At 35.1% G+C, this 22343-nt stretch overlaps 9 protein-coding genes across 9 annotated transcripts; 5 read left to right on the top strand and 4 right to left on the bottom strand. All coding sequences in view use genetic code 12, as the record gives it.

The window, feature by feature from the left end:
* The first annotated feature begins 1 nt into the window (after position 1).
* Positions 2 to 1737, top strand: RJT21DRAFT_17773 (uncharacterized protein). The gene has a single exon (XM_064883585.1). The coding sequence runs from the start codon at positions 216 to 218 to the stop codon at positions 1677 to 1679; it is 1464 nt and encodes a 487-aa protein (XP_064741826.1). The 5' UTR covers positions 2 to 215; the 3' UTR covers positions 1680 to 1737.
* RJT21DRAFT_17772 (putative permease) lies at positions 1738 to 3573 on the bottom strand. The gene has a single exon (XM_064883584.1). The coding sequence runs from the start codon at positions 3422 to 3424 to the stop codon at positions 1796 to 1798; it is 1629 nt and encodes a 542-aa protein (XP_064741827.1). The 5' UTR covers positions 3425 to 3573; the 3' UTR covers positions 1738 to 1795.
* Positions 3574 to 4573: 1000 nt separating this feature from the next.
* On the bottom strand, positions 4574 to 5425 carry RJT21DRAFT_112193 (uncharacterized protein; the record flags this gene model as incomplete). Its single annotated transcript, XM_064880062.1, has 1 exon — positions 4574 to 5425. One exon carries the CDS (start codon positions 5423 to 5425, stop codon positions 4574 to 4576), a length of 852 nt encoding a protein of 283 aa, XP_064741828.1.
* A 136-nt stretch (positions 5426 to 5561) lies between these two features.
* On the top strand, positions 5562 to 5950 carry TIM8 (protein transporter). Its single transcript, XM_064880970.1, has one exon. The coding sequence runs from the start codon at positions 5609 to 5611 to the stop codon at positions 5879 to 5881; it is 273 nt and encodes a 90-aa protein (XP_064741829.1). The 5' UTR covers positions 5562 to 5608; the 3' UTR covers positions 5882 to 5950.
* On the bottom strand, positions 5920 to 7576 carry RJT21DRAFT_17805 (uncharacterized protein). Its single transcript, XM_064883592.1, has one exon. It carries the CDS (start codon positions 7537 to 7539, stop codon positions 5959 to 5961), a length of 1581 nt encoding a protein of 526 aa, XP_064741830.1. The 5' UTR covers positions 7540 to 7576; the 3' UTR covers positions 5920 to 5958.
* A 1-nt stretch (position 7577) lies between these two features.
* RJT21DRAFT_17794 (pseudouridine-5'-phosphate glycosidase family protein) lies at positions 7578 to 10151 on the top strand. Its single transcript, XM_064883589.1, has 2 exons — positions 7578 to 8670; positions 8729 to 10151. The coding sequence occupies exons 1-2, from the start codon at positions 7681 to 7683 to the stop codon at positions 10058 to 10060; spliced, it is 2322 nt and encodes a 773-aa protein (XP_064741831.1). The 5' UTR covers positions 7578 to 7680; the 3' UTR covers positions 10061 to 10151.
* A 1-nt stretch (position 10152) lies between these two features.
* Positions 10153 to 11259, top strand: RJT21DRAFT_17795 (uncharacterized protein). The gene has a single exon (XM_064883590.1). It carries the CDS (start codon positions 10252 to 10254, stop codon positions 11131 to 11133), a length of 882 nt encoding a protein of 293 aa, XP_064741832.1. The 5' UTR covers positions 10153 to 10251; the 3' UTR covers positions 11134 to 11259.
* On the bottom strand, positions 11260 to 12732 carry SRB1 (mannose-1-phosphate guanylyltransferase). The gene has a single exon (XM_064883591.1). The coding sequence runs from the start codon at positions 12471 to 12473 to the stop codon at positions 11385 to 11387; it is 1089 nt and encodes a 362-aa protein (XP_064741833.1). The 5' UTR covers positions 12474 to 12732; the 3' UTR covers positions 11260 to 11384.
* A 2521-nt stretch (positions 12733 to 15253) lies between these two features.
* On the top strand, positions 15254 to 21502 carry RJT21DRAFT_112198 (Hyphally regulated cell wall protein N-terminal-domain-containing protein; the record flags this gene model as incomplete). The annotated part of the gene is made up of 1 exon (XM_064880063.1): positions 15254 to 21502. The coding sequence occupies one exon, from the start codon at positions 15254 to 15256 to the stop codon at positions 21500 to 21502; it is 6249 nt and encodes a 2082-aa protein (XP_064741834.1).
* Between the last annotated feature and the right edge of the window lie 841 nt (positions 21503 to 22343).

Consider the following 22343-nt stretch of genomic DNA (forward strand, 5'->3'; position numbering starts at 1 on the left):
TACTTTTATTCAATTCCTGCTAATTTCTTTACTCCATACTATTTGTGTACCGGTTAGATTTTCACACGACTGCTAGTTCACCCGCATTTTGGAAATTTGGCGATGGTTGACTGAAAAGTCGGAGACTTACACACAATATAAGAGTGATGAATAGGATATATATGTCAATATCTTTGTAATTTATTGAAGTTAGAATCATAGAATTTGAATCAAATATGCATAAAAAGACTTTTTTGCATCGTATATCACATAAGATAAGGCATTACCTTTCTCATCATTTTTCAGTATCGAATTTAAAGAGGTTAGCATTCTTAATAGCATTAATAGCATGTTTATCATCAGGTTCAATTTTACTATTCTCTTTGTTTTCAACTTCTTTACATGAAGTACTTGGCTTATCCTATTTACAAATAAATTTTATTGCATCATTATCAGCTATTGGTATGTATCTATGTTTACCAATATTAGGGTATTTAGCTGATGCTTATGGTCCACCTTTATTATCTTTAATTGCTGTATGGTTTTTTTGTCCAAGTTATTTTATTAATAGTATAATGGTTAAAGATTTACAATATAATGATATTACTGATTTTCATGTCTATGGTTTTGCATTCACCTTTTGTTTTATTGGTTTGGCAACTTCAGCTCTTTATTTCTCGAGTTTGTTAACTTGTGCTAAAATTTACCCAAATCAACGAGGATTAGCTATATCATTCCCTGTGAGTTGTTACGGGTTATCTTCATTGATAGGATCTCAGTTACTTCGTTTACCTTTCTTTAAACAAGATCCTAACGGAAAGAATTTGGATTTATATAATGTATTCAATTTCTTTGGAATATTATACTTACTAATGGGTATATTAAATTTTGTAGCTGGATCGCTTGTTATGGTTGAACAAGAAATTATATTTACTCCTGAAGAGGAGGCATTATTAATAGAATCCAGTTGCTCTTCCTTAGCTGGATCTGAAGAAAATGACGAAGATGAAGTTGATGAAGAAGGTATTTTGGAATTATCAACCCAAAGGTCATTAATCGAGCCACCCAATCATCATGAAAGATTTGTCTTATTCCTTAAAGATAAATCTTCTTGGTTACTTTTAGTTACTTTAGTTTTAAGTATTGGTCCTATGGAAAGTTACCAAAATAACTTAGGCTCTATATTGAAGGTCATCACTTCCGATACAGATTTAGCCAATCAATTAAGTGTTATGGCTGCTTCTTCAACGGTATCTAGATTGCTTGTTGGTGGTTTGTCCGATTATTTATCATCTCCTTCAAGAAAATATCCTCTTAATAGAGTTTGGTTATTAGCTATCCTTTTACTTGTGGGATCTATCGGCCAAATTGGAAACAACTATTTAAATGGAGATGGTGACCTTTATCATTATGTTTCTATGTTGAATGGAGCATCATATGGTGGAATGTTTACATTATATCCAACTATTGTAGCATCTATTTGGGGGATAGATATCATGGGCTCAACTTGGGGTGCCTGCATGATTGCTCCTGCCATAGGTTCAGTAAGTTATTCTTTAGCTTATGGTAGAAAGATGGATCAAAGTAGTGATTTATCAAGTTATTTTATTTTGACAGGAATTAGTTTGTTATTAAGTATGGTTTTGGTAATTTTCATTTGGAAAATTATTTGGTGGAAAAGAGGTTATAGACTATTTTAAAGGTATTTAAATAATATATTCACTTGCATCTACAAATTATAATTACTAAAGGAGTGAACATAATTAAGTAACATTTCATTAACAATATGAAAAACTTATAAACCATAACTTAGTCTCTAATATGTGAATCTAAAATCTAAACGCTTATTACCTTCATCAGTGGTATTATTGATATAATACTCTTTCTCTTCTTGGGTAAATGCATTCCATTTTTCATCTCTCTTCTTGTTGACCCAAATATAATATTGTCTTGTAAATACACAGGCAAACACAGCACCAAACGCAATTCCAATAAGAACTTCATTACCACGGTGGTATAAGGGAGCATCATCCATACGATAAATATTGGAACTTATAATAGATGCAGTTTGAGAAAAGATATTAACAACAGCAGCAGAAACAGCTCTACTTCTAACAGAATTAGAATTAGAAGAACACCAGGAAATAGTAAGAGCTGACACAGGAGCATGTCCTAATAATACCGTCAATAATGCAAAGGTACCATAAATATCTTTCTGAGCATTTTTCCAAAATCGTAAGGGAAATAAACCTGCTAAAGCCCAAATTGGAGTGGTTGCAATAACTAAAGCTCGACTATTTAATTTTTCAGAAACCCAAGCAATAAGTAATAATGTAAAGACTGAAATAATGTTATATGGAATAGTAAATGCATTAGTCTTGAAAGTACTCAATCCCATTCCCCTTAAGACAATCTGAAGATATCCTGAAACTGGAGAAGTACCAATATCTCCAAGAATACGAACAATATAGATAGGTAATAAATTAACATCAAATACAGCCTTAACTAATTCTTTTGGTCCAACAGGTTGTCTATTATGCATAGAACCCTTTTCGGGATCATCTCTCAATACTCTGTTAACAACAATCTTTTCTTCACGATCAGTATACCAACCTTTCCGTCTATACCAAGCTTTTGTTTGAACTGGAGAAGCAGGCATTTTAAAATAAGAAAATACACCAACTATTAAAGTGAAAGCACCTTCTATAATAAACAACCATCTCCAACCCTCGGGGATTGCTTTAGTTGTAACTTTCAATAAAGCAAATGCCAACAAACTGGACCAAACTGTAGTCATTGGATTTGCGATATAGAAAATGGATATTCTACTTGGTAATTCTTTAGAAGTATAGAAGTAACTCATCCATAAACATACATCACATATAAATCCACCTTGAAGAGCTCCTAAAAGAGCTCTAGTTACAAAAAATCCCAGTCTAGTCTTTATAGCTGCTTGAGAAATAGACACAACACTCCATAAAACCATCTGAGTTGGAATCCAAACATCTGCTCCAATCCATTTGGAAACCAATTGAGATGGCAATTCGGCACTTAAAAAGCAAATTAAATTAATTGTACTTCCCAAATTCATATCATTGGTTGTTATTTTTAAATCTTCCAAGAAATTATCCGACAAGGCTTGTGCCAAATTACTCCTATCAAAATCTAAAGCAGTAAACATAAGAAGTGCCCAAATCGTAACATACCAGTCGGTTTTTCTAACGACTTTCTTTTCTTCATTCAGTGTCCAAGTGAATTCAGGATCAAAGTGCGTTCTACATTCATATTTAGTACTTTCATATAACTCTCTATAGTACTCAGCAATCACTGGATCTTGAAAAATATGATCTTGTGTTTCATCTGAACTTAAAGACTCCGCATCTACTTCTTTGTTGCTTATAGAAACATTATAATTCTTAATATCCTTTGACCAAGTTAATGACATTTTCTTTGACTTTGACTACTGTACTTATAAGAATATAGATACTTTTACATAGGTTAAAAAATAGGATTTACATAAGTTTAAATAGTATTATGGATCCTTCCGATTTTTTGAAGAAACTGTATCTGTATTAGAAAAACTGCAATTGACACACTTAAAAACCGAAAATTTTGAAGATTTTGCATCATTAGCAGCCATACTACGATAACAAAAATTATGAATTTAGGGCCGGAATATTTTTTCTCTGTGAAAACAATAGTTATCCATTGTTTTTCTAGTGATAATGATTTCTAATATCTAGTCCTTTATTCATTCGCTAATAATCTTGATTTATACATTTATCAATGTCTTGATTGAATATGGGTCAAAAAGAGATAGCTGTCAAGAAATCTGACGAGCCGAATACAGTAGGCTTAGATCATTACTAAAAAGCTTGATTTGCGCTGCTATCATATAACTACTTAAAAATAATTTGTTCTACCTTTCCTTACTGTTTCTATAGGAATGCTTTCATAGTTTTTAATACAATCTGTGGAGGTTCTTGCGACAGACATTGTACCTTTGTTTCACATTGGTGGCTCCTATAACCCTTTATGATTGATTCTGAAAAATTACCCCGTGCATAACGATAGCGCAACTCACTAGTTATTTTTCTTTTGCGTCCACAGTTGATCCCTACTTTTTCGCTGTTGCAAATATTGATCAAATTGCGAAATCTACAATTGTAATATAATCAAATGCATACAGGGTTTATTAATCGTTGCAGAATATACTATTTTCTATTTTGCTATTTTTTTCTTGGTACATTCTCCCTTTACTAATAACAAGTGTAATTACAAATTGGAATTTCAGGGTGATAAGGTTTGATATAATTTGACTTATGCATATTTACCGGTTCCGGTTCACTGTTCAACTTTGAAAAGGGCCAACGCCCACACATCAAGGGTATTCCTGATAAAGGTGATACACTACTTGTTCTAGTGACCTACTGAGGTTATTCTATAGAATTCGTCTCTAATCATTAATATTCTATCAATATATTAAAAATAATTACTGTACTTACCGTAAAACAGAGTTATGATTACTCTTTGTATGTTTGGATGTTTGATATATAGGGCATATGTTGACATCTGCATCTTTTCAATCAACATTTCAGTTAGGGTCAATTACATTAAAGTTTCGCAATTTAACCAAATATCTGTCTGAAGTTGAATCACTCCTTGCACTTAATAAATTATTTAATGTTAATACTTTTAATAACAGCATGTTGCTAGTAGAATTAACTTCAACCCAGTTAGAAGGTTCAGAAGATATTAACTTCTTTATTAACTGAACAGACTCTTTAAGTTGTTCTTTCAATTCTAATTGATCCATTGTTTCATTATTTTCGATGTTTGCTAAAGCAATCTGTTTGGTAAGTATTCTCTTCAAGTGAGAATTAATTGCTTTATTGATTTCATCTGCTTCTTTTTTCATTCCTTCAACATTGTCTTTGACTTCATTTATATTGAATTCTTGACTACGATCAATTTCATCCACCTTTGATTGTATCACATCAAATTTATTCTCTACTCTATTGTTTATTTTGTTTATCATGTCAATTATTTGTTCATATAACACCTTATTTGATGATTGCCTTTTGACTTGCTCTTCATTTATGTATGTTGTCTTATCACTTAATACCTTTTCCATAACCTTAACTCTATTGTTCAAATGTTGCGAAGTATATGCAATTGGTATCACTTCATCTTTCCCGGGCATATACGGTATGATTCCTAGAGTCTGATATAAAGCAATTATTCTCTTTTTTGTATTGTGTTCTTCAATGATTTGACCCTTCAAACTTTCAACACCATTGTTTACCTGTATCTTATATCCCTTTATGAGACTAATATCCTTCTCAAGCTTTTTCAAGTACGTTTGATCATTTATACTAATCTCATCTTTATCAATAACATTGTTTTCCGATAAATATAATTCTTTAAATCTATTGTATTTACTCATGGTACGGCTTGGTATACTAATATTTTCTGTTAACTGGGGTAAATTTCAACAATAATAAACTAACGCGAAAATAGTCTAGTCAACGGTCACAAGAAAAAAAAATTTTGATGGATTCAAAATGTACTCCTCTAGTTGCAATTTCCCTTACATAACCCACTAGAATTATATTTTCCATTATCAAAGATGTCTTCAATATCTGCATCAGCTCTTCAGAACCTCGATGAATCTTCTAGAAAAGATATAATGCAATTCATTGAAGCAGAACAATCAAAATCAAAGGTTCAAATGTCCATACATAATTTCACCGATATGTGTTTTAAGAAATGTAATGCCAATAAACCAATAACAAATGGAAGTTTAGATTCTTCTGAAGAAGCTTGTCTTACTAATTGTCTCAATAGATTCTTAGATACCAACATCAAAGTAGTACAGGCTTTACAAGGTCAACAACATTAAATATACTCATACTCTATATTATGATCATTCCTTATCATTCTGTACATAAATAATATTACAAATTACTTACTATATCATTAATTATTTACAATCCGTAGCATATTCCCAATTTCAGGAACTTTACTACTCAAACTTTGAACAATATTATCTACATCACTATGATTATTACTTCCTTGAGTGATTTGATTTAACTGTTTCAAATTTACCCTCACTCTCCCATTAATAGGCTCTCTGTGATATTCTTCTAAAAAGCTTGAACGCTTTAAAAGAATCGACCAGGCTCCAATAAAATCAAACTTATAGTTAGATACCAATTGAAAAGCTTCAATATCCGAAAGTTGTATAAAATGATTAAATATGGAATTCTGACATTTCAATACTTTCAACGCCACTTCTTGACCATCATCCCAGAATAGCAAATCGCCATTGGTTATAATCTTATTGAGCAGATATACTACTTTAGAAAGTGAAAGCAAAATATCAGTCTTTAGGCTATTGTGTATTATATTCTCCAATTCATCCAACACTAATAAGAGGGTTTTTGTTGTGTTATTGTTCATTAGTTGTGTAATTGATGGCAATATATGGCTTGAAATGAGCTCCACCAACTCGAGCGATTGATTCAGTGTGCATAAAATCAAAATACTTGAATTCTTATATGATAAACGTAGTAACTTATTAGAAATATCCTCTTGCGTAGATTCGGGTAAATAACTCAAGCATTTCTTAGTGGCCTCTTGAATAACCACCAATAACCCGGAATTAGCAATTAGATTTAATTTATTATGATCTTTCATACGTTCCAAAAATATATCGAGTATTACACTTGCTTGATACTTTAGTAACACATCCAGATCATCTAATACATTCAAAATAAATGTAATCAAGAGTCTCCAATTTGAATCAAATAACATTTCTTCGGCATATTGAATTATGAACAAAGCCATTGATAATGCTTTTACCTTAGAAGATGATTTCCAAGCATTTCTTATATCCTCTTCAAATAAATGTCTTTTCACTCCTCCAAATCCCAATCTGGGGTTTAATCCACCATGCAATTGTTGTTGTTTATTAGTTGATATCACTAAAAGATTGTCATTAAATTTAGTATTGATGAATTCTGAAATAAAGTCTTGAATAGCTTGAATAGCCTTTGAATTCTGCGTAACCAATAATTTCATAGCCGATTCAGCAATCAAACCATTGATAGTTGATGACCAAGGTGTGTATGAATTAATATGAAATGATATTAGCTCTAATAATTCCCATAAATGTGATGAAATAAGCAGCTCTTTTGTGAGTAAAGCTCGTATTATACGTAAACCATAATAATATTTAACGATATAGATGTTCTCAAAGTTTGAATTCCAATTCCATACCTTCTCTTCAGGGATACTCAAGTATTGTTTTAAAAATTCAATTAGCTCTTCAGATTCAAACCTGTCTGACAGTTTATGTAAAATGACAGCTTCAATAATAAAGAATTCTGGTTCAGATAAATTATTCCAATCAAGTGACAGTAATTGTAAATCATATTTAACAACAATATTATCATATATATCTTTTAATTGTACCTGACTCAAGAAATTATGTCCCACATCTAGTCTATTAACACTGGAATCCAATCTCTTACAAGCACCTTTCCAAGTTAAATCCATAATGTTTGTTAAAATGATAACATAAGCAAGTCAAGAGAAGAATGGTCCACTACGATTTTTTAAGTCGCAAGTGAAAAATTATTTCATAGTTAATCTCGGAGTTTGCGTTTTACCCCATATTTTTCAACAACTTTAAGTAGCATGAGTAAACTAATTGTTAGAAGGTTTTTGTTTAGTAGGAGTAAATCTCCACTTGTAGTATCAGAAGAGATCCAGCATGCTTTGAGTACCAAATCTGCTCCTGTAATATCATTGGAATCAACTATCATTACTCATGGGATGGCATTCCCAGCCAACTTAGAAATGGCATTGAAAGTGGAAGAAACCGTGAGAAAGAATGGTGGAATTCCTGCCACGGTGGGATTTATTGAAGGCAAACCTAATGTCGGACTTTCGAAACATCAGTTGACAGAATTAGCTGAGAAAGCTCGAGAAAAGGGTATAGTAAATAAAGTTTCTCGTCGAGATATTGGTTATACAATGGCTAGAAAATTATATGGTGGAACTACAATTGCTCTGACTATGATTCTTTCTCATATGGCAGGAATCAAAGTGTTTGCAACTGGTGGTTTAGGAGGAGTACATTATGATGCTCAACGTACATTTGATATCTCTGCTGATTTAACTGAATTAGGAAGAACTCCGGTAGCAGTTGTATGTTCTGGACCAAAATCTATATTAGATATTGGTCTTACTATAGAGTATTTAGAGACTCAAGGTGTATTTGTATCAACTTATAATGATGATAATAGAAGTAAAGTTGAAATTCCTGGCTTTTATGCTCGAGAATCGGGAGTAGCTTCACCAAATCAGTTTAGTTCCTTTGAAGACATCGCATTGACTTTACATAATCATAATGAAATAATGCAATTAAAGTCAGGAAGTGTTATTTGTGTTCCTGTTCCAAAACCATATGCCATGTCTTCATCATTCATTAATGGACTTGTACAGGAAGCAATTCAAGATGCAAATCAAGTTGGAATACTGGGCAAAGAGTTGACTCCATACTTATTAAAAAGAATATCAACTGCCACCAAAGGAAAATCGGTCGAAAGTAATATAGAGCTCGTACTTAATAATGCTAAAATAGCAACTAATATTGGTAAAGAGTTATTATCGATTGAACGAGGGGTATGTTAGTTTTTTTTCACCGTATCATTAGAATACTTGTTACTAACTCATTTATTAGATCTCTAATTCTTCCAAGGAAGTATTCCAACCCCCAGTAACACAACATGCTATAGCTTCATCAACAAAAGAGATATTGGTAGATTCTAAAGAAGAGGGGGGAGTCGCTGTGGCTGTTATAGGATCAGTAGCTTACGACACTATCTCTAAACTCAACCCTCAAGTTAGAATGAAAGATTCTAATATTGGATCCATAAGAGGGTCAATAGGTGGAGTTGGATTCAATGTTAATTTAGCTTGCACATATGTGTCGGCAAATACTAATATTTCATCTAGATTTATCTCAGTTGTAGGGCAAGATTTGCCAGGTGTAACTATATTAAATGAACTTAAACAAAAGGGCATTAATTCGTCAAGTATTAAAATCATTAAAGACAATAACATTGCCACTGCACAATACAATGCTGCTCATAATGAATCTGGTGAATTAATTGTTGCTTGTGCTGATATGAGTATTATTGAACAAGACTTTTCAAATCATATCATTGAGGAGTTAAATAAACTCAATCCAAAAGTTATTGTTTTCGACTCAAATTTACAACCAAGTATAATAGACAAAGTTTTACATATGGTTAGAAGAGATAAAAGTAGAAATGTCTCTGTAATTATAGAACCTACATCATACGCAAAAGCAGGTAGAATTGCCCATATCAGTCACGGAGTATTTCCCCATAATGTCATTAATCTAATAACTCCTACTACTAACGAAATTGAGGCTATACATGCCTCATTTGCCGATAATAATTATTTCGATGATTTTGATAATTGGTTTCCCTTACTTGATTCATTAGGAATAAATTCAGATTTCAGAGAGAAATTAAATGCGATATCTAGAAAGCAAGAATATACTGTATTAGCAGATATGATTGCACAAGGTACATTACAAAGAAGTTTCCAAATTTTACCATATGTTCAAAATATGTTGATTAAATTAGGAGATAGAGGAGTAATATTCCTTAGTATTTCGGAATCCATAGATGATTATAAATCTATTCCTACAACATCACCATACAAACCGAAATTTACTTTAACTTCAAGAGGAACGAAAATTAGCGATTCTAAGAGGATGGGAGCAGTTCTACAATACTTCCCTATACCTAAAGAAAATGAGAATTTAGACATTAAAAATGTTACTGGTGCGGGTGATTCCTTATTAGGTACATTGATTGCTAAATTAGGAACCACTATAGAGCAAAACAATTGGCTAAAACCAAGTATCTCTAGTATTGAGCAAGAATGGGATAAATGGGAAGCTATTTACAAGGCACAATTATCCAGTGGATTAACTTTGACCAGTGAGTCTTCGGTCAGTAAAGAAATTAGAAACTTATAGATACAATGCAACAAGTTTTATATTGTGATATTATTCAATTAATTAAACTGTAGATTTCGTAGCAACAATATACATATTAAGACATACAAATTATTTTGATCAGTTGCAGCTTATTTTCGCGGACATCATGAAAAATAGTCTGGGCAGAATATTATATATTGCTCGAATAACCGGAAGAGAACCATCACACAATGTTCAGATCAGCATATAGTAGAATAGCAATTGGAAGAGTTGGTAGAAGATCATGGAGTTCGTTTGCTTCATCATCATCAAGAACTAGTATTACAACATTAATGTTGAAGAATCCCTGGGCCGTAGGTTTGATGTTGGCCGGTGGGATTATTGGCTCTGCAATGACCAGTTCAACCCAAATAAAACTAGATCAAGTAAAGGAAGGAGTGTTGAAACCAGAAGAATCAGTTGATGTTGATTCAGCCATAGATCCTTTTCCTTTAAAAATTTCTGGAATCGATGCTTCTCACTTACATTCTTCATATAAATTATTGGGTCATGGAGTTAGATCAGTTACTTTCGTCGGATTTAAAGTATATGGAGTGGGGATGTATGTGGCCGAAAACGATATTGCAAAGATCAAAAATATTTTGCAAAGATTTGGAAGTGATGATTTGAATAAATCATTACTTGATGAAAAGGATTCAGTTAATATCATTGATCAGGTAATTCAATCCAAAGCTCAATTGTTGGTAAGATTAAGTCCTGTTAGAAATACAGATTTCAATCATTTGAAAGATGGTATTACTAAATCGATCCTAGCTCATCCGTTAGCTAAACAAGAGAGAGAAAAAATTGGTACAGGGTTAGAACAATTGAAACAGGTTTTCCAAACTAGAAGAGGGACCGTTCCTAAAAATCATTTATTATACTTAGAAGTATTGAAAGATGGGAGGTTAAGTATTTCTTATGAAGATCCCACAAAACATAATGTTATTGAAATGGGAGTGGTTGAAGAGCCTCTTATTTCTAGAACATTAATGTTACAATACTTAAGTGGAAAAAAGCCTTTAAGTGATTCATTAAGAAAAAGTTGTGTAGATGGATTCACCAATCTTTAGATAATTGAATGTTTCTTGTATATATTTATGTAAAGTCAAACAGTATATCCAAAATAAAAATTGACATCAAAGTTGTGATTATAAAATACATTGGTAGAAAATTTTATTTAACTAAATAACAATGATGAAATAGATCAACTAATTAGAAGAATAGAATTATGAAAAATGAAAAAAATTGAAGTCATTAATAGTTATAAATTTAAAACCCTCCCCAATAATATGAATTAATAGTAGTTAGTAAGTATATATGTTTACATAATAATTGATTCCTTTTCAACGTTAGTAGAAATGGATTTGTGAGGTAAGACTTTAGCACCATTAACGTAAATTTCGTTCTTAATTTCAACGTCATCACCTAAAACAGTAACACCTTCAGTTCTAGCCCATTTACCAATTCTTGAGTTCCATCCAACAATGGTAGATTTAACCCAAGCGTGATCCTTAACTTCAGAGTTAGCTAATAAAACAGATCTTTGGATTCTAGCACCTTCACCAACAACAACATTTGGACCAATGGTGACATTTGGACCAATTAAAGCAGATGGATGAATTTTAGCAGTTGGATCAATTAAGACATTACCACCATGAACGAATTTTTCATGAGATAATTTTTCTGGGGACTTCTTAGATAAAGAAGTTAAATACAAACATGTACCAGAAAGGAAATCCTTTGGTTGTCCAACATCCATCCAGTAACCTTCTAAATCAAAGGAGTATAAAGATCTTTGTTCGACTAAAATTGGGAAAGTTTCCTTTTCAATAGAAGTTGGTTTTAAATCAATTAAATCAATGACAGATGGGTTTAAAATATATAAACCAGCATTGATTCTGTTACCAACGAATTCAACAGGCTTTTCAACGAATCTATCAATTAAGTTTGGAGTGTCTCTGTCATGAACAATAACACCATATTTAGATGGTTCATCAACCTTGGTTGCAACAATGGTACCAGCACCACCATGAGCTTTATGGAAATCAGCTAATTCTTGGAATGGATAATCACAGATGACATCAGAATTTAAGACAAAGAAAGGAGAGTTATCTTTCTTTAAAACAGATTCAGCTAATTTTAATGGACCAGCAGTTCCCAAAGGTTCTTCTTCAACTGAAAAAGTGATTGAAACACCATATTCTTCTTCATATTTCTTTAAAGTAGAAACCATAACTTCTGGTCTATAGTTGACAGCTAAGACAATATCAGTTACACCAGCAGCAGCTAAGGCTTCGATTTGATGTAAAATCATTGGTCTGTTACCAAATTCAACCAAAGGCTTTGGTAAAGTTAAAGTTAAAGGTCTTAAACGGGTACCGTAACCACCGACTAAAATTAAACCTTTCATTGTATTAAGGGTATCTAAAAAAGAATGGAATGTATTGAACTTAGGAAAGACAATTGATCTCAAAGAACAAAAACTAAAAAAAAAGCCTAAAAGAAAAACCTGTTAAAAGATTTAACGAATACAGAAAATTTATCTAAAGGATTTGTCCAACTTATATGTAAAATCGTACTGTGTATTTGTTCAATTGTTCAACGTGAGAGTTTCAACGAAGGGGTTATGTACAGGACCGACACCAAAAGTATATGTAAAAAAATACAAGAAAAAACAAAAATAAAAATAAAAATAAGAGTAAAAAAAAATAAATAAATAAATAAATAAATAATATAAATAAATAAATACATACGTATTCGTAATGGCGTATACGTCACTCTAACTGAACATCTCTATATATGTATACTAGCACATGGTAATCGTAGACAAGGGAAGTGTATGACTAGGTTATATTATTCGATTGAATAATAATCACGTAAATAAGTAAAGTAACACATGGATTAGTCCACATTTAGGAAAACGTTTCTAGTTCATGCTTAAGTTGAATTGGGCTGAACACACCCACATTTGTTGACTTCGAATTGATCTCAGGGCGCACTAAACTGGCTCTGTACTGCATTTGTTGAATGCTGGTACTAAAAGAGTGAGACGTGTACTGAAAAATTCCGTCCACGCACCTCTCTAAAACTTCTTACAATAATAATAATAATTAAAATAATAATAATAACAACAATAATAGCAAACAGTTTTGGGTTGAAGAACCAGCGTGTTTATTATCTAGTTGATGGCCAAATATTGGTAACGCATATGACTTCATTTATGAATCGAAAAACAATCTTGGACGAAAACGGATTAAACGCATTTCCACTATAAACAACTATAAAATAAAAAAATATGACTTCATTGTAATCATACAATTTCCGGCAAAGTAGTGCAACTAATTCGAGAAAAAAGTTGACATATTGCCTTTAATATGTTCAAAAAGAGTATGTTAATAGAGACAACACTACATTAACCACATGAGGCTGGTTAATCTTAATGCATCGGTTTCATGTTAGATTCATTGATCTGGCTATTTACCCCTTTTTGACTTTGTTCTATCTTTTATTTAATAATTACATTTGACACCAAAATTTTATGTTCGGAAAAACTTTTTCTCATTTTGATTTTATTTTTAAAAATTTGACCAGCGTGTTAAAAATAAAAATTGCCATGAATACTTTTAAAACAGTTACTTCTTAAGGCAAAGTGTGATTTCGACTCCTGATGACTTTCTAGTTTCCATGCTTGTCTGAGAATTAATTAATTAATTATGGAAGATAAAGTTTACCTCCAATAAAATGATATTGCTGCTTGTGATGGAATCGATTCCAAATGCATCAATAACTATTCCTATTTGAGAACGTTCCTACATATTGAAGCAACTGCATAATTTTTCGAAAAGGCTGAATTACAGTCAATCTCTATTAATAGATAAAAACTATTCTTATAGAAATTAAAGCTGAGTTTTTGAATAATAATTCTTTCTGCCTTTAATATCTCTAAATGTTAAGCCAATATCAATTATACAAGCCCTTAAATTTTAAAGCGTTATACTAGTTGCAATACGCTTTTTAATAATATTTTTACAATTTGGATTAATTTAAACAGAAATTTGCAAATTAATAGTCCAAAATAATTTAGTTGAAAAAATTTCTCTGATAATATGTTATTTAATTAATATATACGAGGGAAACAGCTTAATTTTTAAATAACTATCTTGCTAGATAGAAATGAATATTGGATTCGTAATTGAGAGATGAGGATATTATGTCCTCTAACGTAGTGAATTTCTGTAATTAGAAGGTTTCACTATTTATTTTCAATTCAGTGAATATGAAGACAGGTTATCAAAATAAGACCTACAACGCAATCATATCCCTTTGAAAATTGAGCATGAAGGCTAAATCTGTCAATATTGATTATGTTAAAGGAGGAGACTAGGATTCAATCATGTGCTCTTTTTCTGATTTATTTATAGTTTTTTTCCTCCTTTTATTATTTGATCTTGTCTCGCTAATTTTAGAAAATATTCTTAATATTTCAATGTTATCAGTATGAACCAAGTACGCAATTTCACAAATATGACGAAACAACTGAACTAAGACTTCGTAATAGCTTTGAACAATTCCGTAGACGAGTTTTCGAGAGAGTTTTGTTGTTTCTTAAAACGCTGTAGAAATGTATCTCTCAAAAATTTTGATATTTTTAAAAAATGCAACCCAGTTCGGAATTAAGCATTTTAAATTGCTTCTTTGAGGAAAGAAGAACCCTTGATTATAATTATCTGCAACAGAAACTTCTGCCTCACAGGGGACCCCAAAAACTTGGTTTTCTCAAATATGCATAGTGATTCTTAAATAATAAATTCTTGAACTCCTCACTACAACATAAAATACGATAAGAGTTTCGAATCGAGTAGTAATTCAATTGTCTTCACTAGGAAGAAACCAAGTGACCTTTAACTAAAATTTTGAAGTAAATTGAAACAAAACGAACTTTGGGAATGTTTGTACAAGAAATCCACAATATATTCAGATATGTTTAATTTCTTTTCATGTAAAGATACAGTTCTTCTGACTGTGCCGATGGTTATTGTTAAAGAGAAAAGGTTGCAAAATACTACATGATTACTGCCGTCACTCTTTTAGTTACTGACAATATAACAAATTAAAATAAGTTATAAATATTAAAGATATCATTTAACTGTTCAACATGTGGAGTCCAAATATCTTGTTTAAAATAGATTAATGATCTTTAGAAATCTTTTAGCAGGATTAATTTTTTTATCTTTTGGGTTATCTTTAGAGATAACTAAAGATCAAATTACGAGGGGGGGAATAGATCTTAATATTGGGGACATCACCATATCCCCTGGAGTGTACTGGTCTATTATAGATAATGCCGTTTCGGCATTTTCAGGCAATCTAAAGGTTGGAACTGGAGGTGGACTTTATATAAGTAGTACTTCAAACTTAATTGCATTGCAGGTAACGCTACTTTCCGGTCTTGGATCCGTTATTAATAACGGAATAGTTTCATTTAATTCAGTTAAATCATTAACAACATCTGACTATAATATTATTGGCCTCTCGTTTACAAATAATGGGAAGTTCTATATGGGTAGCAATGGTGCTATAGGACTCACTCCTGCTACCATGTCAATCACGAGTCCATCATTTGATAATGAAGGATTAATGGTATTTTACCAAACACAAAGAACTTCAGGTAACGTATTTCTTGGGGCACCTCTCGGTTCTATTACAAACAATGGTCAGATTTGCTTATACAATCAAGTTTACCAACAAACCACCACGATTCAAGGTACAGGATGTATCACCGCCAGCAATAATTCAGCCATATATCTTGCGAATACAGCATTGAGTAGCTCTGGCCAGACCTTTTATCTACAAGATAGAGGATCAAGCATACAGGCACAAGCACTTGCACTACCTTCTACTTACAATGTAAGAGGATTTGGTAATGGAAATAAAATAGGATTGTCTCTTCCACTTATTGCAATACCATTTATTGGAAAATCATTTAGTTACAACGCACAAAGTGGAATTTTGACACTTAGTGCTGGCGGAGTATTGCAGCAAAGATTTAATATTGGCACTGGGTATAATCCTAACCTTTTCTCTGTGGTAACTGATAATTCATCAGGACTAGTTGCGGTTACACATGGTTCAGTTTCATATTCTGGACCTGTACCAAATCCTGGTTTACCACCTCAATGTATTCCATGTGAAGATTTGCCAGAGGCTCCAGGTACTGTTCCATTTGAATATAATACCACCTTAACCACATTAATTGCAAGTGTTACATGTTCAGCAATTGCAAATGTTCTAATTACAACTAATTCAAAAGGCGAATGGTACAATACTACATCAATATTAACCGAGTACTGCCCTCTGACATCTCTAAATTTAGTATCCAGTACGAGAATTCAAGAGAACTCACAAATATCTAACATTATTTCATCACTGACTGCCTTTAACTCAATTTCCCTTCCTGAATCGATACCTGTACTATCGATTACTTCTTCAGATGTTAGTGAATCAGGGGTCAATGAAGATTCCACAAGCTCGACATCCCTGTCTGAATCTGCTGCTGGAGCATCGATTAGTTCTTCGGATATTAGTGAATCAGAGGTTGATGGAGATTCCATAAGCTCGACAACCCTGTCTGAATCTGCTGCTGGAGCTTCGATTAGTTCTTCAGAAATCAGTGCAAGTAGTGAAACAGAGGCCGATGGAGATTCCACAAGCTCGACAACCCTGTCTGAATCTGCTGCTGGAGCTTCGATTAGTTCTTCAGAAATCAGTGCAAGTAGTGAATCAGAGGCCGATGGAGATTCCACAAGCTCGACATCCCTGTCTGAATCTGCTGCTGGAGCTTCGATTAGTTCTTCAGAAATCAGTGCAAGTAGTGAAACAGAGGCCGATGGAGATTCCACAAGTTCGACAACCCTGTCTGAATCTGCTGCTGGAGTATCAATTCGTGCTTCAGAAATCAGTGCAAGTAGTGAATCAGAGGTCAATGGAGATTCCACAAGCTCGACATCACTGTCTGAATCTGTTGCTGGAGCTTCGATTAGTTCTTCGGATATTAGTGAATCAGAGGCCGATGGAGATTCCACAAGCTCGACATCCCTGTCTGAATCTGCTGCTGGAGCTTCGATTAGTTCTTCAGAAATCAGTGCAAGTAGTGAAACAGAGGCCGATGGAGATTCCACAAGCTCGACAACCCTGTCTGAATCTGTTGCTGGAGCTTCGATTAGTTCTTCGGATATTAGTGAATCAGAGGTTGATGGAGATTCCACAAGCTCGACAACCCTGTCTGAATCTGCTGCTGGAGTATCAATTCGTGCTTCAGAAATCAGTGCAAGTAGTGAATCAGAGGTCAATGGAGATTCCACAAGCTCGACATCACTGTCTGAATCTGTTGCTGGAGCTTCGATTCGTGCTTCAGAAATCAGTGCAAGTAGTGAAACAGAGGCCGATGGAGATTCCACAAGCTCGACAACCCTGTCTGAATCTGCTGCTGGAGTATCAATTCGTGCTTCAGAAATCAGTGCAAGTAGTGAAACAGAGGCCGATGGAGATTCCACAAGCTCGACAACCCTGTCTGAATCTGTTGCTGGAGCTTCGATTAGTTCTTCGGATATTAGTGAATCAGAGGTTGATGGAGATTCCACAAGCTCGACATCCCTGTCTGAATCTGCTGCTGGAGTATCAATTCGTGCTTCAGAAATCAGTGCAAGTAGTGAAACAGAGGCCGATGGAGATTCCACAAGCTCGACATCACTGTCTGAATCTGTTGCTGGAGCTTCGATTAGTTCTTCGGATATTAGTGAATCAGAGGCCGATGGAGATTCCACAAGCTCGACATCCCTGTCTGAATCTGCTGCTGGAGCTTCGATTAGTTCTTCAGAAATCAGTGCAAGTAGTGAAACAGAGGCCGATGGAGATTCCACAAGCTCGACAACCCTGTCTGAATCTGTTGCTGGAGCTTCGATTAGTTCTTCGGATATTAGTGAATCAGAGGTTGATGGAGATTCCACAAGCTCGACAACCCTGTCTGAATCTGCTGCTGGAGTATCAATTCGTGCTTCAGAAATCAGTGCAAGTAGTGAATCAGAGGCCGATGGAGATTCCACAAGCTCGACAACCCTGTCTGAATCTGCTGCTGGAGTATCAATTCGTGCTTCAGAAATCAGTGCAAGTAGTGAATCAGAGGTTGATGGAGATTCCACAAGCTCGACAACCCTGTCTGAATCTGCTGCTGGAGTATCAATTCGTGCTTCAGAAATCAGTGCAAGTAGTGAAACAGAGGCCGATGGAGATTCCACAAGCTCGACATCCCTGTCTGAATCTGCTGCTGGAGCATCGATTAGTTCTTCGGATATTAGTGAATCAGAGGTTGATGGAGATTCCACAAGCTCGACAACCCTGTCTGAATCTGCTGCTGGAGCATCGATTAGTTCTTCAGAAATCAGTGCAAGTAGTGAAACAGAGGCCGATGGAGATTCCACAAGCTCGACAACCCTGTCTGAATCTGTTGCTGGAGCTTCGATTAGTTCTTCGGATATTAGTGAATCAGAGGTTGATGGAGATTCCACAAGCTCGACAACCCTGTCTGAATCTGCTGCTGGAGCTTCGATTAGTTCTTCAGAAATCAGTGCAAGTAGTGAATCAGAGGCCGATGGAGATTCCACAAGTTCGACAACCCTGTCTGAATCTGCTGCTGGAGCATCAATTCGTGCTTCAGAAATCAGTGCAAGTAGTGAAACAGAGGCCGATGGAGATTCCACAAGCTCGACAACCCTGTCTGAATCTGCTGCTGGAGTATCAATTCGTGCTTCAGAAATCAGTGCAAGTAGTGAAACAGAGGCCGATGGAGATTCCACAAGCTCGACAACCCTGTCTGAATCTGTTGCTGGAGCTTCGATTAGTTCTTCGGATATTAGTGAATCAGAGGTTGATGGAGATTCCACAAGCTCGACAACCCTGTCTGAATCTGCTGCTGGAGTATCAATTCGTGCTTCAGAAACCAGTGCAAGTAGTGAAACAGAGGCCGATGGAGATTCCACAAGCTCGACATCACTGTCTGAATCTGTTGCTGGAGCTTCGATTAGTTCTTCGGATATTAGTGAATCAGAGGCCGATGGAGATTCCACAAGCTCGACATCCCTGTCTGAATCTGCTGCTGGAGCTTCGATTAGTTCTTCAGAAATCAGTGCAAGTAGTGAAACAGAGGCCGATGGAGATTCCACAAGCTCGACAACCCTGTCTGAATCTGTTGCTGGAGCTTCGATTAGTTCTTCGGATATTAGTGAATCAGAGGTTGATGGAGATTCCACAAGCTCGACAACCCTGTCTGAATCTGCTGCTGGAGCTTCGATTAGTTCTTCAGAAATCAGTGCAAGTAGTGAATCAGAGGCCGATGGAGATTCCACAAGTTCGACAACCCTGTCTGAATCTGCTGCTGGAGCTTCGATTAGTTCTTCGGATATTAGTGAATCAGAGGTTGATGGAGATTCCACAAGCTCGACAACCCTGTCTGAATCTGCTGCTGGAGCTTCGATTAGTTCTTCAGAAATCAGTGCAAGTAGTGAATCAGAGGCCGATGGAGATTCCACAAGTTCGACAACCCTGTCTGAATCTGCTGCTGGAGCATCAATTCGTGCTTCAGAAATCAGTGCAAGTAGTGAAACAGAGGCCGATGGAGATTCCACAAGCTCGACAACCCTGTCTGAATCTGCTGCTGGAGTATCAATTCGTGCTTCAGAAATCAGTGCAAGTAGTGAAACAGAGGCCGATGGAGATTCCACAAGCTCGACATCCCTGTCTGAATCTGTTGCTGGAGCTTCGATTAGTTCTTCGGATATTAGTGAATCAGAGGTTGATGGAGATTCCACAAGCTCGACAACCCTGTCTGAATCTGCTGCTGGAGCATCGATTAGTTCTTCAGAAATCAGTGCAAGTAGTGAAACAGAGGCCGATGGAGATTCCACAAGCTCGACATCCCTGTCTGAATCTGCTGCTGGAGCATCGATTAGTTCTTCAGAAATCAGTGCAAGTAGTGAAACAGAGGCCGATGGAGATTCCACAAGCTCGACAACCCTGTCTGAATCTGTTGCTGGAGCTTCGATTAGTTCTTCGGATATTAGTGAATCAGAGGTTGATGGAGATTCCACAAGCTCGACAACCCTGTCTGAATCTGCTGCTGGAGTATCAATTCGTGCTTCAGAAATCAGTGCAAGTAGTGAATCAGAGGTCAATGGAGATTCCACAAGCTCGACATCACTGTCTGAATCTGTTGCTGGAGCTTCGATTAGTTCTTCGGATATTAGCGAATCAGAGGCCGATGGAGATTCCACAAGCTCGACATCCCTGTCTGAATCTGCTGCTGGAGCTTCGATTAGTTCTTCAGAAATCAGTGCAAGTAGTGAAACAGAGGCCGATGGAGATTCCACAAGCTCGACATCCCTGTCTGAATCTGCTGCTGGAGCATCGATTAGTTCTTCGGATATTAGTGAATCAGAGGTTGATGGAGATTCCACAAGCTCGACAACCCTGTCTGAATCTGCTGCTGGAGCATCGATTAGTTCTTCAGAAATCAGTGCAAGTAGTGAAACAGAGGCCGATGGAGATTCCACAAGCTCGACATCCCTGTCTGAATCTGCTGCTGGAGCTTCGATTAGTTCTTCAGAAATCAGTGCAAGTAGTGAAACAGAGGCCGATGGAGATTCCACAAGCTCGACAACCCTGTCTGAATCTGTTGCTGGAGCTTCGATTAGTTCTTCGGATATTAGTGAATCAGAGGTTGATGGAGATTCCACAAGCTCGACAACCCTGTCTGAATCTGCTGCTGGAGTATCAATTCGTGCTTCAGAAATCAGTGCAAGTAGTGAATCAGAGGTCAATGGAGATTCCACAAGCTCGACATCCCTGTCTGAATCTGCTGCTGGAGTATCAATTCGTGCTTCAGAAATCAGTGCAAGTAGTGAATCAGAGGCCGATGGAGATTCCACAAGCTCGACAACCCTGTCTGAATCTGTGGATGGAGTATCGATTAGTTCTTCGGATATTGGTGAATCAGAGGCCGGTGGGGATTTCGCTAGTTTTCGAAATGTGGGTGAGGTTGTGGCAGGCAAATCGATTTTTATTACATTACTTGTCGAACTGACGGAGTCAAGTTATAAAAGTATGGCCTCATCGATTTGTATTACAGATTTATCTACTACGGAGGAGTTTATGGATGGGCAAACGGAAATTGGAGAGGTACCATCAAATAATACAGATAATGGGGAGGCTAACACTTTGGAGGTGTTTGACGAAGATAGTTCAAGACTTAAATCAAGTTTTCTGTCTGGGAATAGTTCAGTAGCTTCTGGTGATGGCATTCATGGATTTGTAAATGATTCTAACGATGTACTGGTTTCTTTTTTGAAATATTTGGTGGTCACTTTTATTGCTTTATGCATCATTTAGAAGTTTAAAATCGGGTCCTTGATTTCTAAGTTTAGGGATAACTTAAAATCTGTGCGATTAGATTATTCCAGTTAAAGCAATGTATAAATGATTTATAAGGCATTGGATCACCCTAGTTTCAATTTCCTGATTAGTTCATTTTATAATTGAGCAATACAATAGAACAACAATGCTGACGAGACAAAACAATAATTAGAGTTTGGGATAAATTTGTATGTAAACTTTTGGAGGTATTCTTGCTGATTTTATACGTTTCATAAAAATAGAATTAATACTTATTGGTCGTAGTACTTTATTCAGAAAACATGTAATAGGTTGTAGCTTCTCGATGTTCCCAAAAGTAAAAATAGAAAAAAAAGAAAGAAAAGAAGAAATTAAAATAAAAAGAAATTACTACGTTACATTAAACCCTCTTTCTCTGATCTGTTTTCAGACGACAATTACAAATGGGAAGGGTCTACAGTAGCCGCTCAAAATGGATGCAAATAATGCACAGCAATAACCATAGATATGGACCATCCAGGGACCTTTTTATCTAAATAACGATTTTATATGATACTGAAAGTGGGACATATGGACAGTAGAAATTTTCTAAAGGGCACACTTCACAAGCACTTTCAGAAGTTTAATTTCTTTCTGCGAAGGAACTTAATTGAGCTTCATTGTACCATCAAAATTATAATTAAACAACGTTGGGAATATTTTAAAAATAATGACATATTTATTTCTGTCGTACAGTTCCCCGAAATTCCTTATAATTATAAGGTTAATCGGTTGATGAGTTTATTTTAACCAAAGCTAGAAATTGTTTTGAAGTTTGTAGAAATAGGTTTACGGGACT

The sequence above is a fragment of the Scheffersomyces amazonensis genome (genome assembly GCF_036850825.1).
Source record: "Scheffersomyces amazonensis strain UFMG-HMD-26.3 chromosome Unknown RJT21scaffold_1, whole genome shotgun sequence".
Taxonomy (NCBI): Eukaryota; Fungi; Ascomycota; class Pichiomycetes; order Serinales; family Debaryomycetaceae; genus Scheffersomyces; species Scheffersomyces amazonensis.